At 36.3% G+C, this 15,756-nt stretch overlaps 1 protein-coding gene across 3 annotated transcripts; it reads left to right on the top strand.

Annotated features, from left to right (window-relative positions):
* Positions 1-754: 754 nt before the first annotated feature.
* On the top strand, positions 755-15,126 carry LOC120133715 (putative lysine-specific demethylase JMJ16). 3 transcript variants are annotated; one of them, XM_039150239.1, is made up of 12 exons: positions 755-897; positions 2,595-2,926; positions 3,152-3,223; positions 8,993-9,070; positions 9,202-9,729; positions 10,185-10,409; positions 10,989-11,150; positions 11,576-11,944; positions 12,572-13,931; positions 14,015-14,118; positions 14,262-14,459; positions 14,759-15,126. In XM_039150239.1, exons 2-12 carry the CDS (start codon positions 2,603-2,605, stop codon positions 15,089-15,091), a joined length of 3,753 nt encoding a protein of 1,250 aa, XP_039006170.1. In that variant the 5' UTR covers positions 755-897; positions 2,595-2,602; the 3' UTR covers positions 15,092-15,126. The 3 variants fall into 3 exon arrangements, with proteins under 3 accessions (XP_039006170.1, XP_039006169.1, XP_039006168.1); XM_039150238.1 differs by lacking the exon at positions 755-897 and adding an exon at positions 1,074-1,259; XM_039150237.1 differs by lacking the exon at positions 755-897 and adding an exon at positions 1,327-1,491.
* Positions 15,127-15,756: the final 630 nt, after the last annotated feature.

Genomic DNA, 15,756 nt, shown 5'->3' with positions numbered 1-15,756 from the left:
ATTATACTTTACAGATTGAATCATTTTGCTTGCTCTACCGTTATCTCTCTAACTTTATGATCACGTGTCATTTTTGTTATTATTATTTAATATAAAAATAAATGAAAATATTAAGATAAATTATATTATTCCTCACTAAACTTTACTCTCTCATATTTTGCTCACTCAACTATAAAATAAAAACAGAAGGTGACCGAATGCCACCACCGACCACCTCGACCATCATAGATAGTAGTCGTTCGGCATGGGTCGCTTTGCCTCGACACTTTGAGTCCAAACCCGACATATATTTTGTCGAAAATTGCTCAAAAGTCTACGAATTGGAGATTGAAAGTGAGGGAGCCAAAACATTTCAGTCGAAATTCACAGATTTTAAAATTTTTTTCTGGTGAAACAACCACCAGATTCTAACTCAATGGGTCGAGATGAACCATGTTGTTTTGATGCTTATGCCATGTCATAACACCGTTAAAAAATTAAGAGCAAAGTGAGCAAAATGATTCAATCTGTGAAGTTCAAATGAGTAAATTAGAAAAATTAAAAGTAGGGTGAGTAAAATAAGAGAGAGTAAAGTTCATTGAGAAACATTGTAATATACCCTAAAAAGCAGCCCACAGTTAAATTCAATCAATTAATATTATTTCCAAAAAAGAAAATAAACCACCTTATCCTTCCATTTCCCCAAATTACCCCTCTCAAAAAGTAAACACCGTTTATGCTTTCAATTGCTTCATAAAAACCCAACAAAAACCTGAATCAAATTAATTGTAAGAAGAGATTTTATTAAAATCTATTATTTCCTGTATTGATTGGTGAATTAACTAATCTTCCGTATTTACCCTTATCATCTCACTCCGTTTTCATGGAATTCTTCTCTTTTCAGATTTTATTTTGAAGGTAGGGGTTTTGATGGTCATATATTTGGATTTGTGGGGTTCCCTTGTAAAACAATGAATTCTAGAAAATATAGTATTATATGATAAAAATAGTAACTTCTTTTTTTCTGTTGATTTTGATTTTTTTTTCTGTTTGTTGCTCTGTGATGTTTTAGGGTCAGAGTTAGGTTTAGATCTGTTTAAAATCAGATTTAACTTTGTGTTTTGTTTCCACTTTATAATTTTTATTTTTATTATGGTTTCAAATTTAGAAATATATTCATGATTTTTTCTTTCGCTTTTTTTATGAAAAAAATTGGTGTAGTCAAAAGGAGTTTTTTGAGCTTTGAAGTGATGCCAAATTACAGATGTCTTTTGGATCATGTAAGCTCCAATTTTTTTTTTAACTAATCTAGTTTTTTTCCTATATATTTTTGGGGATTTTTTGCTTGCATTTTGTGTGTGTGATGATAACTATAAAATAGTAACTCAGAATTTGAAGGGCTTTATTATATTTTTTTATCAAATCAAATGTTTGTGATCTTTTAGGGTTTGAGATGTTTTAATCAATTGAGAAAGTAACGCATGATGATCATGGATTTTGCTGGACATTTAGGTATCATAAATTTTGTTCCAGTCTCCTGATTTTATCCCATATAAAAAAGAAGTTGAAAAATATGTTGATGAAGTTGATGTTCAATCTTATTTATTGCATGTGAATTTTTGGATGTTATTGATGATTTTTGTTGAAGAAAAAATTTCTGATCCAAGAAGGGCCTGCAATCTGTTATTTTCGTGTTATATATAACTTTCTAGAAGCAGTATTTTTCAGAAGTTTGATTGCAACATTACACATTCGAGGGATCATGTTTTTGAAAGTAATCAATTAATCAAATCACTTCGATTTCAACTGCATCATCACTTCCCTGGTTTTAATCAAATATATAAAAAATGATAAGGCATTAGTCTTGTTGATTCATCTAATTGGGCTATATTAGTAATACGATCAGGAGTTTTATTGAATGCATCACTGGTTTTTGGGTAACTCCAGGTGTTTAGATGCAAAACTATATTTGTGTTTCGATTTTTTCTATCATCTATGTCACGTTGTAGGATTTGTGGAACCATTGTATGCATGAGTCAAACGAAATATGATTTTTCGTGCATTGAAGTGTTAGGCTTGGCAGCATACTTTAAGCATTGATCCTTAAGAACATAGTGAGATTTAAACTTATACAGGATTAAGGCTAAAGCTTATTTGGTCTCTCTCTCTCTTGCTCTATCAGCTGAGAATAGTCAGGAAATGGCTTATCAAGGATCATATGCAATTATCATACTCAAATATGCTGGAATATAGTCATCCTGGATTCTTATCATCTGCCATGTCTTCTTGAACTTACTGAATTGTGATTTTCTGGGGACAGCCTGAAAATTTATTGTAACGACTATTGCAGTGTTGACATATTTTATGCTGAGTCCATGACAATAGAATAGTTTGATAGAATGAAGCTTTTGAATTATGTTTCATCTATTTGTTTTCTTAATACCCGCTTTATATTTATGTGTAGATCAAAATTCTTTTTAGCAGTTCAGAATTTTAGTTTGGATATTGGGCTGCTGAATTGATTTTTTAATTTTTAAGTTAGGCCTGTTTTGTATTCAACTGTTTCTTTTCCAGATACGAATGCAGTGTTTGACGTGTCATTCATTGTTGTGTAGCAATACAGATGGGGACAGAACTTATGAGGGTTTGTGTTAAAGAAGAGAACGATGATTTTCCCCCAGTTCCGCCGGGTTTTGAGTCATATGCATCTTTTACGTTAACAAGGGGGGCACAAGATTCTGTAAAACTTGAGAGTGATAATGTAAAGTATTGTTCTGCCAATGCAACTGCAAGTAGTTCTGATGCTAGTTCTGCCTCTAAGGAAGCTGAATTGGGAATTAATGAAAGCTCAAAGATCACCAGATCTATGAGGGGAAGACCTTGGATAAACTATGGTATATATGATAGCAGTCCAGATGATGAGCCTGATCGTGGAAAGCTTGACCAAGTTAGTTTCTTCTTTTCTTGTAATTTATTTGTTTAAACTTCTGCTTTCTTTTCTTGTAATATATTTGTTGAACCTTCTGTTTTCTTTTCTTTGTGTTCTGAAAAAGTTATATCGTTTTATAGTTTTGGATGCTGGTATTGGAAATTTTAGCAAAACCTCATGCTATCATCTCTTTATGACAATTCTACATCTTCGTAGTTTCATATATGCCATTTATGTTTGCAGAATCAAAGATTGATGCATAATCTTCCTAAAGGCGTTATCCGTGGGTGTCCAGAGTGTAATGATTGCCTGAAGGTTATTTTTCAACTTCTTTTGGTTTTTCCTAGTTTCATAAACTTTTTAAATATTTCATTATCTGCCTTAGGCAACACTGCTCCTCTATTGTCATTTTTACAATACTGTTATTATATATATCCTCTATAGTAACAACATTATATATGTAAGAATTACTTGGAAATGCCTTGTACTTATGCTTTTTGGCTGGGTTAAATGATGGTTAATTGTAATGTAGCTTAAAGTGACAATAACAGGTAATTGAAGCTCCTACGAAGGAGCTAGACAATGCAATTCAGATTGTATAATTGCTATAATATTCTCCCTTTCTAACCATTGTCTTCAAATATTATATGATGATTGATGGGAGAAGGATATCGGTTAGGGTGGCGAAGTATTAGAAGCCTCAGTATAAGGAGAGTCAGGCTGAAGCAAAGAATGCAAGGACGATGAGAAGGTTCGCTGATTCTTCCAAGAGTGAGGAAAATAAGAGGGTGATGTTAAATAGGTTTTACAATGGGAGATCGTATAAGGATGCTTTGATTGATGATAGTAGTTTGTCAGAGGCCTTTCAGAAGAGAAATATGAAAAATGAAAGGAAGTCGAAGAGTCAGTTAAATATTTTCATTCCTTTGGAGGAAAGGGGGTGGATTAAGAGGTCCTTGACCGGAATTCTGAAGAAATTGTATGACATTGATTTCATCCAATAAGCTTTATGCGAGGATGAGTTTAATGTAAAGGTGGCAAGGTGGGGCTATGCCAGGAACGCGTGTATTGGTAAGGTATGGCTAATGATAATTTTGGAAACTGTTTTAGGAATAATACAAGGTTAAAAGTGAGCAATCGTGAGGTTGTCCTATTTTAGCATTATGCTTGGTTAGGTAATTTGCTTTAAAGGATCGTTTCCAGAGGATTTATGCGCTTTTGGTTAATAAAGGGGGGAGAATAGCAGATTTCAAGAATTCTAGTCAATCGGGTTGGTGTTGGGATATTAAAATAAGGAGGAATCTCGCGGCTTGGGAGTTGGAGCAATGGGTGGAATTAAACTATATTCTTTGTAATGTTCCTAATGGTTTGAATGAAACTGATAGTTATCTTTGGTGCGGAAATGGTGATGGGTCCTATGTGTTTTCGGTTAATAAAGTGGGGAGAATAGCAGATTTCAGAAATTCTAGTCAATCGGGTTGGTGTTGGGATATTCAAATGAGGAGGAATCTCGCGGATTGGGAGTTAGAGGAATGGGTGGAATTAAACTCTATTCTTTGTAATGTCTCTGATGGTTCGAATGAAGCTGATGGTTATCTTTGGTGTGGGAATGGTGATGACTCCTATTCTCTGCAATTTTTATGTTGATGTTTCTTTGGAGGATACTTCTGTTTGGACAAAAAATGGAGAAGGCACTTATTCCGTTAGATCTTGTTTAAAATTATTAAATGAGAAAGAGAATGTGGATCTAGCTTGGTTAAACTTTGTTTGGCTTGGGGTGGCACCTCCTCGGGTGGAATTTTTGTCTGGTAGGTTTTTCGCATGAAAGTAGGAGTTAAAGTTGAGCTGGTGAAACGTGGAGTCCCTGCGTAGACAATCTCTTCCCCTGTGTGGTTCGATTGTGGAAACGGTTTCTCATTTGTTTGTGTCTTGCTCGGTAGTTTGGAAATTATGGTTCATTTTTTTGAAGATGTGGGATGTTCCTTTTGCTGTTCCAGAAAGTCCGGCTGCTCTAGGTTCAGTTTGAATGTTGTTGGTGCCTCGCTCGAAAATTTGGTTGTTTATTCCAAGGGTGATTTTATGGTCGGTCTGGAAGTGTAGAAATGAGATTATTTTTGAAGGAAGGAAGTTAGACAACACACTGTTGTTTTTCTTAACAAGGTATAGACTGGTTTCTTGGTTCTCTACGAAATTTCCTGCTATCCCAATTCCTTTCGACTGTCTTGTGGGTAATCTTGCTCTAGCTGATTCATTAGTGTGTTGTAGTAAACTCCTCGCTATATCGTTGTCTTGGTTCCCTCTTCTAAGGGTTTCTTCAAGATAAATGTTGATGGGGCAGTGGATAAGTCTTGGACTAAAGGGGGAATAGGTGGTTTACTAAGGGATGAAGACGGTACGGTGTTGGGGACCTTTTCTGAAAGTGTTGGTTCGGGCCCTCCAATTTTGGCATAACTGTTGGCTATCAAAGCCGGTTTTTTATTCTTCATGAATTTGAATTGGAGCTCAAGGGGAAGATTTATTTTGGAGAGTGATTGCAGCAAAACCTTAGATTGGATCAAGATTTCGGGTTCTTGTCCTGCTTTATTTATTTCGTTAGTGAAAGAAATTGAGTCTTGGGTAGTAGATAGGAATGTTATTGTAAGGCATGTCAATAGAGTTGTGAATTGTGAGGCGGATGAATTAGCTAAGATAGGAATTGGATGAGCTTGTGTTTTTTGGTTTTTCTAGGAGTTTTATTTCTGCTGTAAGATGTTGTTGTAATGGACATTTTGTACTATTTTTTTCTTGGTTGGTAATAAAATTTCGAGGCACTCTTTTCCTCCTTCCAATATCTGTCGAGATACCTTAGTGTTTTGATGGTTATGAAGGGTTTATTTTAAAGAGGTCTCCCTTTCTTATAAAAAAAATGAGAAAGAGGAAGTCGTTCTTCCTTCGTCTAAGCTTGTTTGGATTGGAGTGGCTCCTCCTCGGGTGGAAGCATTTGTGTGGCAAGTCTTTCATAAGAAGTTGGGAGTAAAGACAGAGTTAATCAAACTGGGTGTTCTGGGGATTGTTGATAACCTTTGTCCTCTATGTGGTTCGGCCCCAGAAACTGTTTCCCACTTGTTTGTGGCCTGCCCGGTTGTTTGGAGACTTTGGATGAATTTCGCTTGGATGTGGGACTTGTCCTGTGTGGCTCTGGAAGATACTGTTGCTCTTTTTTTTTGTTTGGATGGATTTAGCGTCTCGTTCGAGGATTTGGATGTTTGTTCCTAGGGTAATATTATGGTCGGTTTGGAAGTTTAGGAATGAGATTATTTCCGAGAAAAGTAAGTTGGATCAATCATTTTGTTTACTATCCATTACAGGTAGGCGTCTTGTTCGACTAGTAAGAAAGACTTATTTTCTTCTGTGATATGGCAGCCTCCACGTCTGAGTTTTTTTTAAGTTGAATGTTGATGGGGCAATGGACAAATTCTAGAGTAAAAGGGGAGTTGGAGATATTTTAAGAATTTCAGACGGTGTTGTACTTGGGACCTTTTCAGAAAGTATAGGTTCTGGCCCTCCGATTTTGGCAGAATTTTTGGCAGTAAAAAGAGCCTTATCGTTCTTGGAGTCACATTGGGCTTCAAGCTGAAGATTGATATTGGAGTGTGATTGCTCCAAAGCTTTAGATTGGATTAGGAACCCGGGCTCTTGTTCCTTTTTGTTTATTTCGATTGTGAAGGAAATTGTATTGATTGTAATTGATAGGAATGTCTATCTGGGGTTACTTTTGGGCGCAAGGCGAAATTCTATTCATCTGTGGGAACTAATTATGAATAAATTTTATTAGAAGCTTGCAGGGTGGAAAACAGGGTCTTTATCCCTTGCGGGAAGGGCAGTTTTAGTAAAATCAGTCTTGAATGCACTTCCAAATTACTATGTCTCTTTTTAAAATGCCAGTGGTTGTTCGGAAAAAGATGGAATCTTTAATGGCTAACTTTTTGTGGGGGTCCTCGGTTTAGAAGAGTCGGATCCACTGGGTTAATTGGTCGACTGTTTGTAAAAATAAAGAATTTGGGGGGTTTGGGTATGTCGGACCTGAATCTGAGGAATATGGCTCTCTTGGGAAAATGGGTTTGGAAGTTTGGAAGTGAGAAGGATTCTTGGTGGAAGAAGATGATTTGTTGCAAGTATAATGTTGATAGGAGATCTATTGTTTTGGATAATAATTTGCCTCCTAGTGCGTCTTGGATTTGGAAAGGAGTTCTAAATAATTATCGGTTGAATGATACATTTGGGTTATGTTTTCGAAATCATCTATTGTTGCAGGTGGGAAAGGGAGATTCAATTAGGTTTTGGCATGATAGATGGATTTGTAACTAACCTTTGAAGACTAAATTTTCAAGGATATTTGCTTTGTCGGTTAATAAGGATGGGGTTATTACAGATTTTGGGTGTATTAGTAATGGGAGGTGGGTTTGGGATTTTCAGCTGAGGAGGAATTTGATGGATAGTGAATTTGACCAATGGATGGAACTAATGCTTATGTTGGATAGTTTTCGTCTTGGGCTGAAGGGTGAAGATTGTTATGCTAGGAAAGGAAATGGGGAGGGTGTGTTTTCAGTTCATTCATGCATAAGATTAATTTCTAGCTTATCCGAGCCAGATGTTTCTTGGTCTGAGATTGTTTGCAGGGGGTTAGTTCCTCCTAAAGTGGAGGTCTTTCTTTGGCAAGTGATCCACCAGAAGTTGGTTGTCAAGACAATTTTACTAAGCAGAGGGGTTCAAGGTATTGAGGATTTAAAATGCACGTTTTGTGGCTTGGAGTCTGAATCGGTGTCACTTGTTCTTTTCTTGTAAATTGGTTTGAGAGATTTGGGTGCAATTCCTTCAATTGTGGAATGTATGTTCAGTATTTCCCAATAATCCTAAAGGGTTTATGCTATCATGGTTGGAGTTAAGGCCTATTTCGGTTTTTTGGAAATTTCTGCCGGGTGCTGTTTTGTGGACTGTTTGGAATTGCAGGAATCAGATAGTGTTCGAGAATGGCAAGCTGGATAAAGATAATCTCTTCTTTTTGGTTAGGTATAAGGTGGCTTCATGGTTCTTGGCTAAAAACAGTGAATTCTCTATACAGGTAGACAACCTTGTGGGTGACTTAACCTTGGCTGATGTGCACCGTTCCCCTTCTAAGCTTGGTTTGTCTAAGCCAAAGTGGTGTCCTCCCCCATTGGGTTATTTTAAGATGAATGTTGATGGGGTTGTTAATTTTGACTGGAGATGTAGTGGTATTGGAGGAGTTCTCAGGGACGCTGATAAAAATAGGTTGGGTTCTTTCTCAAGAGCGACAGGACCATGCCCACCGATACTTGCAGAGATTTTAGCGATCCAAGCAGGGTTAGAATTGTTTTTTGACTCGGTTTGGAGGGATAAGGGGATTCTGATTTTAGAGAGTGATTCCTCTCTTGCTTTGAAGTGGATCAATAACCCGGATCTTTGCCCGGTTTGCTATGTTGATTTGGCTAGAGATATTCAGAATACTGTGTTGCATTTTAATGTTATAACTTGGCATGTTAACATATGTATTAATGGGGAAGCTTATTGTTTAGCTAAATCAGGAATAGGATAGTGTGAGGACAGGTTTTTTGGCTCGGTGAGACTGAGGGTGTTGGGTTGTTGTAATGGGGGTATTTGTATTGTTTATGTTTGGTTTTGGTTGTATTTCTTATGTTTGGTAATAAAATTCTGGGCACTCTTTTTCCCTTTCCAATGACTATGGAGTTCTTTAATAGTTATGAAGGGGGTTTTAACGAGGCTTTATTCCTATAAAAAAAATGATAGGAATGTTATTCTGAGGCTTGTTCAACATTGTGCGAATTATGAGGCGGATGATTTAGCCAAGTTAGGAATTGGTTAAGGTGGTTTGTTTGAGGTTCTATTGTTGGTGTGTTGTACTTTGTATTTTTGTTGGTTATTAATAAACTTTGAGGCACTCTTTTCCTCCTTCCAATGTTCTTCTTGATACCTTGGTATTTTGACGGTTATGTAGAGGGTTTTTAACGAGGCCTCCCTTTCTTATAAAAAAATATTATTTCATTGATATGTAATATGGTGGAACAGGTAACTGCAAGATGGCATCCAGAAGCAGCATGTAGACCAGGCATTGTGGATGCACCTGTGTTCTATCCGACAGAAAAGGTATTTAATGTTGCTTATAATATTTGAGTTGCTTGAATATCATAATTTGTCTCCCATAGTTGTTACTGTCAAATCTGCAGTTCTGCATTATAGAATTGAATATCTTATCTGGTTTTATAATGTTCCCGCAGGAGTTTGAAGATACGTTGAAGTATATAGCTAGCATACGACCAAAAGCGGAACAATTTGGAATCTGTCGCATTGTTCCTCCATCTTCTTGGAAGCCTCCTTGTCCTCTGAAAGAAAAGAATATATGGGAAAATTCTAGATTTGCTACTCGTGTGCAGAAGGTTGACAAGCTTCAGAATCGAGGTTCAATGAGAAAAATGTCAAAAGTTAAAAACAGCATGAGGAGGAAAAGGAGAAGATGCATGAGAATGGCTGTAGACTGTGGGTCTGATAGTGGAAATATCTCATGGTCTTCTGATACTGGATTTTGTGAAGTAGAGAGGTTTGGGTTTGAACCTGGTCCAGAGTTTACTCTGGATAAGTTTCAGAAGTATGCCGATGAGTTCAAGGCCCAGTACTTTAGGAAGAAGGAAAGTGATGTAGATATGAAAGGTAAAATGACCATTCTTCCAGAGCACCATGAACCTTCAGTTGAGAATATTGAGGGTGAATACTGGCGCATAGTGGAGAAAGCAACTGAGGAAATAGAGGTAAGATTTGTGAGTTTGGAAATTTCTCCTTCCGTTCTGTTGATTAATTTACTTAGCGCTGGGTAGCCTGGGCTATTGAAGTAACTTTCCTGCTCCAGGAAGCTATGGTTGGACCAAAAAGGAGTTTGAGAAAACTTTTTTTTATAGCTTTTCAAAAAAGCTGAAATGAGTTTTTGGAGGCTAGGAAGTTCCAAATGGGAGATTCTTGGAAGTGTCACTAGGAGAAACTGATAGACAAAGTCAATGGAGTTTCAAGTGGACTAAAGAGATTTATTCATAGTTCAAACAATTTCATTCTGATAAAGTATTTTAGAAAACCTCACACCAACAAACTGTTTTTTTTAACATTCCAACTAGACCAATCAAAATCCAATTGTTTTCTTATCTGCTCTTTTCTTTCTTTTTAAACCAGTTGCGAAGTGGAGTATAATTCTTATACTCCTTTTCTTTTTCAGGTCTTATATGGGGCTGATCTGGAAACGGGGGTATTTGGCAGTGGGTTTCCTAATAAGTCCAATCAAGTTGGATTTGCATCCAGTGAGAAGTACATAAAATCTGGCTGGAACTTGAATAACTTCTCCAGGCTTCCTGGATCTGTTCTCAACTATGAAAGCAGTGATATTTCAGGGGTTCTGGTTCCCTGGTTGTATTTAGGAATGTGCTTTTCATCCTTTTGTTGGGTAAGACTTATATGGCTATGAACTTCCTTCCCCCTTGTAATATGAGTCGACCTCTGATATTGTGTTAGTCTAGCTCTTTGTTGGGTAAGACTTCTATGGCTATAAACTTCCGTTGCCCTTGCATGAATTGAACTCGGCTCTGGTATTCTTTGATAATTTTGTGTTAGTCGAGCTTGTGAAAAATGAAATTCATGTCTATTTATTTTGATTGGGTGACTTTATACCCCATTTGATTCTCCTAAATCGTGTGCCTGGAATTTGGATCAATAAGAATAGTTAAGGGGTTGGCTTACCTGAAAAGTGATTCCAGGATGGTACTGATGTGAACCCTGGATGAATTTGTTAGCATAATAATGGAAGAAACCCTTAACAAAATATTATGCCACCTGGTCCACTGTGCAGAAATTTGTGGATTTAGTTTTATGTTTTTTTGGGTGTTAGCCAACAATTGGTTCTTTTGAACTTTTGAGCTATTGAAGTCACATTTAAGGTCATTACTTACATATGACAATATAAGGATGATCTGAGGGTGCTAATATTGCTATTCTTTTCCCATTTGTTTTATGTGGATGGGTCTAGCATGTTGAAGATCACCACCTGTACTCACTGAATTATATGCATTGGGGTGCTCCAAAAATATGGTATGGTGTCCCTGGAAAGCATGCTTCTAAACTGGAGGAGGCTATGAAAAAGCATTTGCCTGACCTTTTTGATGAACAACCTGACCTGCTTCACAAATTGGTAAGCTAAAAGATCTATAATACGGTGTTTGTATTTGTAATTATTGCTAATGGTGACTTTATCAAACTGTTTTGGAGCGAGTCAAAATGATACTAAGAAGCCAAATGTATCATGATGTTTTACTAAGCAGCCCCCTCCCCCGCACAAAAAAAGAAGAAGATAGCATGTTTACTTGGATCAATCCATTTTCTAGTGGCTTGATAAGGTCTATTCTAAGCTGAACCTGCCTTGTAACATTCAAGGGTATTGGCTATAATGATTACTAACTAAAATTTCTAATTTTTGAGAGAGCACAAATCAACCTTACCAAGCCAGTAGCAAAATGGGTTTTAAGCCTGAACTAGTTTTGGTAATGCTTTGGTTCACTATCCGAATAGACCGCTGCACGGTACCAATTATGCCCTGAATGTCATTCTTTCATGCAGGTCACCCAGCTGTCTCCTTCCATACTAAAATCTGAAGGGGTACCTGTCTATCGATGTGTTCAGAATGCCGGAGATTTTGTTCTGACATTCCCTAGAGCATATCATGCGGGGTTCAACTGTGGTTTCAATTGTGCAGAAGCAGTGAATGTTGCTCCCGTTGACTGGTTGCCACATGGACAGATTGCTGTTGAGCTCTACCGTGAACAGGGAAGGAAAACTTCCATCTCACATGATAGATTGTTGCTTGGAGCAGCAAGGGAAGCAGTCAAAGCCCATTGGGAACTCAGTTTACTGAAGAAGTATACTTCTGATAACTTAAGGTGGAAAGGTTTATGTGGAGAGGATGGAGTTTTAGCTAAAACTCTCAAGGTAAGTTATGTCCATTATTTTTCTTTGGGCTTGACATTTTGGGTATGATTTTATGAATTCTTAATTAGTCAGTTTAGAAACTCTGTGCATGATCTGGATTTGAACTGTGTAAATTTTATTCTTAAGCTATATTTTTGTGACTGATTCAAATTTAATGTTTGATAAACTTTTCAAGTGGTTTTGGATTAGTCTGATCTCTAGAGAATCATTGATCCAAAATCTCTAATAATGTAAGAAGCTTGTGATTACGATTTACGAGCTCTAAATATTTGTGCTCATATTCATGCTGCATGCATGTATTCTTTCATGATGATTGTATATGTGCAGTTGTGCACATGGACACATAACCTCATAATGCCGTTTGTGCGTGTGTGAAGTTCATTTTGTACAAAATAATAATTTACCCCTGGATTTGGATTTAGTATTCAATAGCAAAACTACTTGAAGTCAATTTTATGTTGATAAAACAAATCATATCTAGTACTTAATTTAATTTCAAACTCATAAATGAATCAATGTTTACTAGATTCTTGTAATATTTATTTTGTAAACTTATTATTATTAGCATATAAGCAATGCTTATATTGGTTGATATTGACCGACTTAATATATGTTTATTTCCTACAGACACGTGTTGAGATGGAGCGTCTAAGCAGGGAAATTGTTTGTAGTTCTTCTCAGGTTGTGAAAATGGAGAGCAATTTTGATGCTACCAGCGAGAGAGAATGCAGTATATGTTTTTTTGATTTGCACCTTTCTGCAGCAGGTTGTCATTGCTCCCCTGATAGATATGCATGCTTGAAACACGCAAAGCAGTTCTGTTCATGTGGTCGAGGTGCCACAATTTTCCTATTTCGGTATGATATAAATGAATTAAATATAATTGTTGAAGCAGTGGAAGGAAAACTAAGTGCCGTATATAGGTGGGCAAGACTAGACCTTGGGCTAGCCCTGAGTTCATATGTAACTAGGGACAATATAGGTGGTAGATTACCCCATAGCCTGGAAGGAGTATCCAAAGAAGTGCCAAAACCAGCAGTCATTTCCTCCAAAGAACTACCAGGAGAAGATATGTCGACAAACAAAGCCTTGATTTTGTCTCAAATATCTGCTCAGATGTTATTGCCACAAAGAAATAAACTATCAGAGGCTGTATTACCATCAAAGGATTCAAATTCTAAGTTGAAGAAAGGGGAATCAGTTCCTTCTGCTTCAAGCTTAAGCATGCCTGGAGGCCAAACTACTGCGGCAAGTAGAGTGAAGAAAGCTTCAGCTCCACAAGATAATAATACCATTCTTCTTAGTGATGATGAAGGTGATGAACCTGAGAAACCAGTTTCAGAAAGGCCAAAAGAACATTCTGGCACAGAGCATTCAGAAGCCTCCCTGAGGCTGGCACCGTCTGGTGAAAAAGCGAGCACATGTAATTACAAGAATGAGGCTATCTTAATTTCCCCTCTAACTGATGCTGCGGTTATGAATCAAAAGATTGTCGTTTCCCCTGATGTACAGAGGACTAGTTGGTCATCTGAATATTCTCAAATGAAAGATGAGCATGCTGAAAACAGTATCACATCTGTAGGATCTAATCACCAGAATATTTCTTTTCATTTAGAATCTGCCACTACAGAATCTGGTAAAGGTGTTCTGGATTCTTCTCATACCACAGAGATGGATGATAACAAGAATAAACCATTGACTGTTGAAAGCAACTTTCGGCATCTGCTGCCTTTGGGTGGTGAAAAAGTTGACAAGGATGAACATGAGAAGGTGGGAACCATTGCATCGGCAAATTTAATTGACCATACAAGAAGTAATGTAGAAGGGCCATCTTGCTCTCAAAATAATCTGGACATAAACGTCAGGCAGAAAGGTCCTCGCATTGCTAAGGTAGTGCGTAGGATCAACTGTAATGTTGAGCCTTTGGAATTTGGATCTGTTCTCTCTGGGAAGTTATGGTGCAACAGCCAGGCCATTTTCCCAAAAGGTTTGTTGCATTGTTGTTTATAATGTCAATATGCCAAGTATGGACAGCCATATGTATTTACTCATTTGTTCTAATGAATGCAGGATTTAAGAGCCGGGTTAGGTATATCAGTGTTTTAGATCCAACAAATATGGCTTACTATGTCTCAGAAATATTGGATGCAGAGAGGGATGCACCCCTGTTCATGGTAATTGAAAATTTTATTCTATCAACTATGTTTCTGTATCACGGATCTTATTAACTACACCCGGCATCTGTATTATATGACATCGGAAAATGCTGTCATGGTGTTTTTAAGCATGCATGGCCTTAATTCTGATTCGGTTTCAGGTATCTGTGGAGCACTGTCCCAGTGAAGTATATGTTCATGTTTCAGCTGCCAGATGCTGGGAGATGGTGCGGGAGAAAGTGAATCAAGAGATAGTGAAGCAACATAGACAAGGAAAGACCAACCTTCCCCCATTGCAGCCTCCCGGCTGCTTTGATGGCTATGAGATGTTCGGTTTTTCTACACCAGAAATTGTTCAGGTTCGTAGATTAAGTTTTTGTTCCCTCTACCTGCTTTTGCCCACCATTTTATCATTTGATTTTCGAAAGTTTGGCCATCCCAATACAACCTGACGTTTCACCTCGGATACCGATGAAATTTAACATCAAACATAGAAGTTAGCTGGTTTGCAGTTGATATGAAAAGAAAATTCAGCTGACTAGTTTGTTTTAACTGCTTCCCCCCCACCCCCACCCCCACGGGATTGTCTATTAACGACTTAAAATTTTATTTCATGGTAAATGCTTTCTCCTCTTACCGTATGCTTATCATAAACCAGGCCATTGAGGCGATGGATCGCAATCGAGTTTGTACGGAGTATTGGGACTCTCGGCCTTATTCACGGCTTCAAGTGCAGTTTCTACAACATTCTAACTCCCTTGCTAATGGCGACAACGTACTTAGAACATCCGGGGGAAAAGATATTGTAGGGCCTCCTCGGAGCAATTGCTTGCCTGGTGAAGTTGACACTCTACTCAGAGGTCTATTCAAGAAGGCGAACTCTGAAGAATTACATTCACTGTGTAGCATTTTAAGTGACAAAAGGCCACCCATGGATGTAGACCTTGTGGCTCGAGTCCTCAAAGAAGAGATCGATAGCCGTCGTGCTTGATAAATTTTTTTTGTCATTCAGATTTTTTTGTCATTCAGATTTAAGATGTTGTGTAAACTATTTTCCATTAGTTGATGATTTTAAAAAAAATTATTTATTAGAAATATTAAATATAATAAATAATATTATTTATTATAAATTTAATATAATTATTTTGAAAATTTTAAAATAATTTATTTATTATTATTAAAATATTATTTCTTTATAAAATATAAATATTAAGATTAATACATTGAAATAAAAATATTATAAATTATATTAATTATTTATTAAAGCAAGTGATAATATTATATTTCAAAAAAAATTGTTAATATATTTTAAACATTTTTTTTAAAACACTATTAGATTATTATATTAATATTAAATACATAAATAATATTATTCATCATTAGTAATTTAAAATAATATTATTCATACGAACTTAATATATTTTATTAATAATTTATTAAATATTATTAAAATAAAAATATATCTTGTATTATTATAATATAATTGTATATTATTATAATATTAAAAAGTATAATATTAAATTATTAGAAATATTAAAAATATATTTTAAATATTTTAATAATTAGCATTTCAATTAAAATGATATTAAAATATTAAATATATTAAATAAAATTATATTGAGTATTTATTCTTTGGAATGAAAAGTTCAAAAAACG

The sequence above is a fragment of the Hibiscus syriacus genome, unplaced genomic scaffold, assembly GCF_006381635.1.
Source record: "Hibiscus syriacus cultivar Baekdansim isolate YM2019G1 unplaced genomic scaffold, ASM638163v2 tig00110584_pilon, whole genome shotgun sequence".
In the NCBI taxonomy this organism is placed as follows: Eukaryota; Viridiplantae; Streptophyta; class Magnoliopsida; order Malvales; family Malvaceae; genus Hibiscus; species Hibiscus syriacus.
Note: the sequence above shows the minus strand (reverse complement) of the source record. Positions and strands in the feature narration are given on the sequence as shown.

Excerpts from the sequence above, each read along its gene's own strand:
- LOC120133715 (XM_039150237.1), top strand. The coding sequence starts at position 1,461 with ATGATGATCATGGATTTTGCTGGACATTTAG. Across the intron at positions 2,927-3,151 it reads ATCGTGGAAAGCTTGACCAA|AATCAAAGATTGATGCATAA; the intron begins GTTAGTTTCTTC and ends TTATGTTTGCAG. Across the intron at positions 11,945-12,571 it reads TTTTAGCTAAAACTCTCAAG|ACACGTGTTGAGATGGAGCG; the intron begins GTAAGTTATGTC and ends TATTTCCTACAG.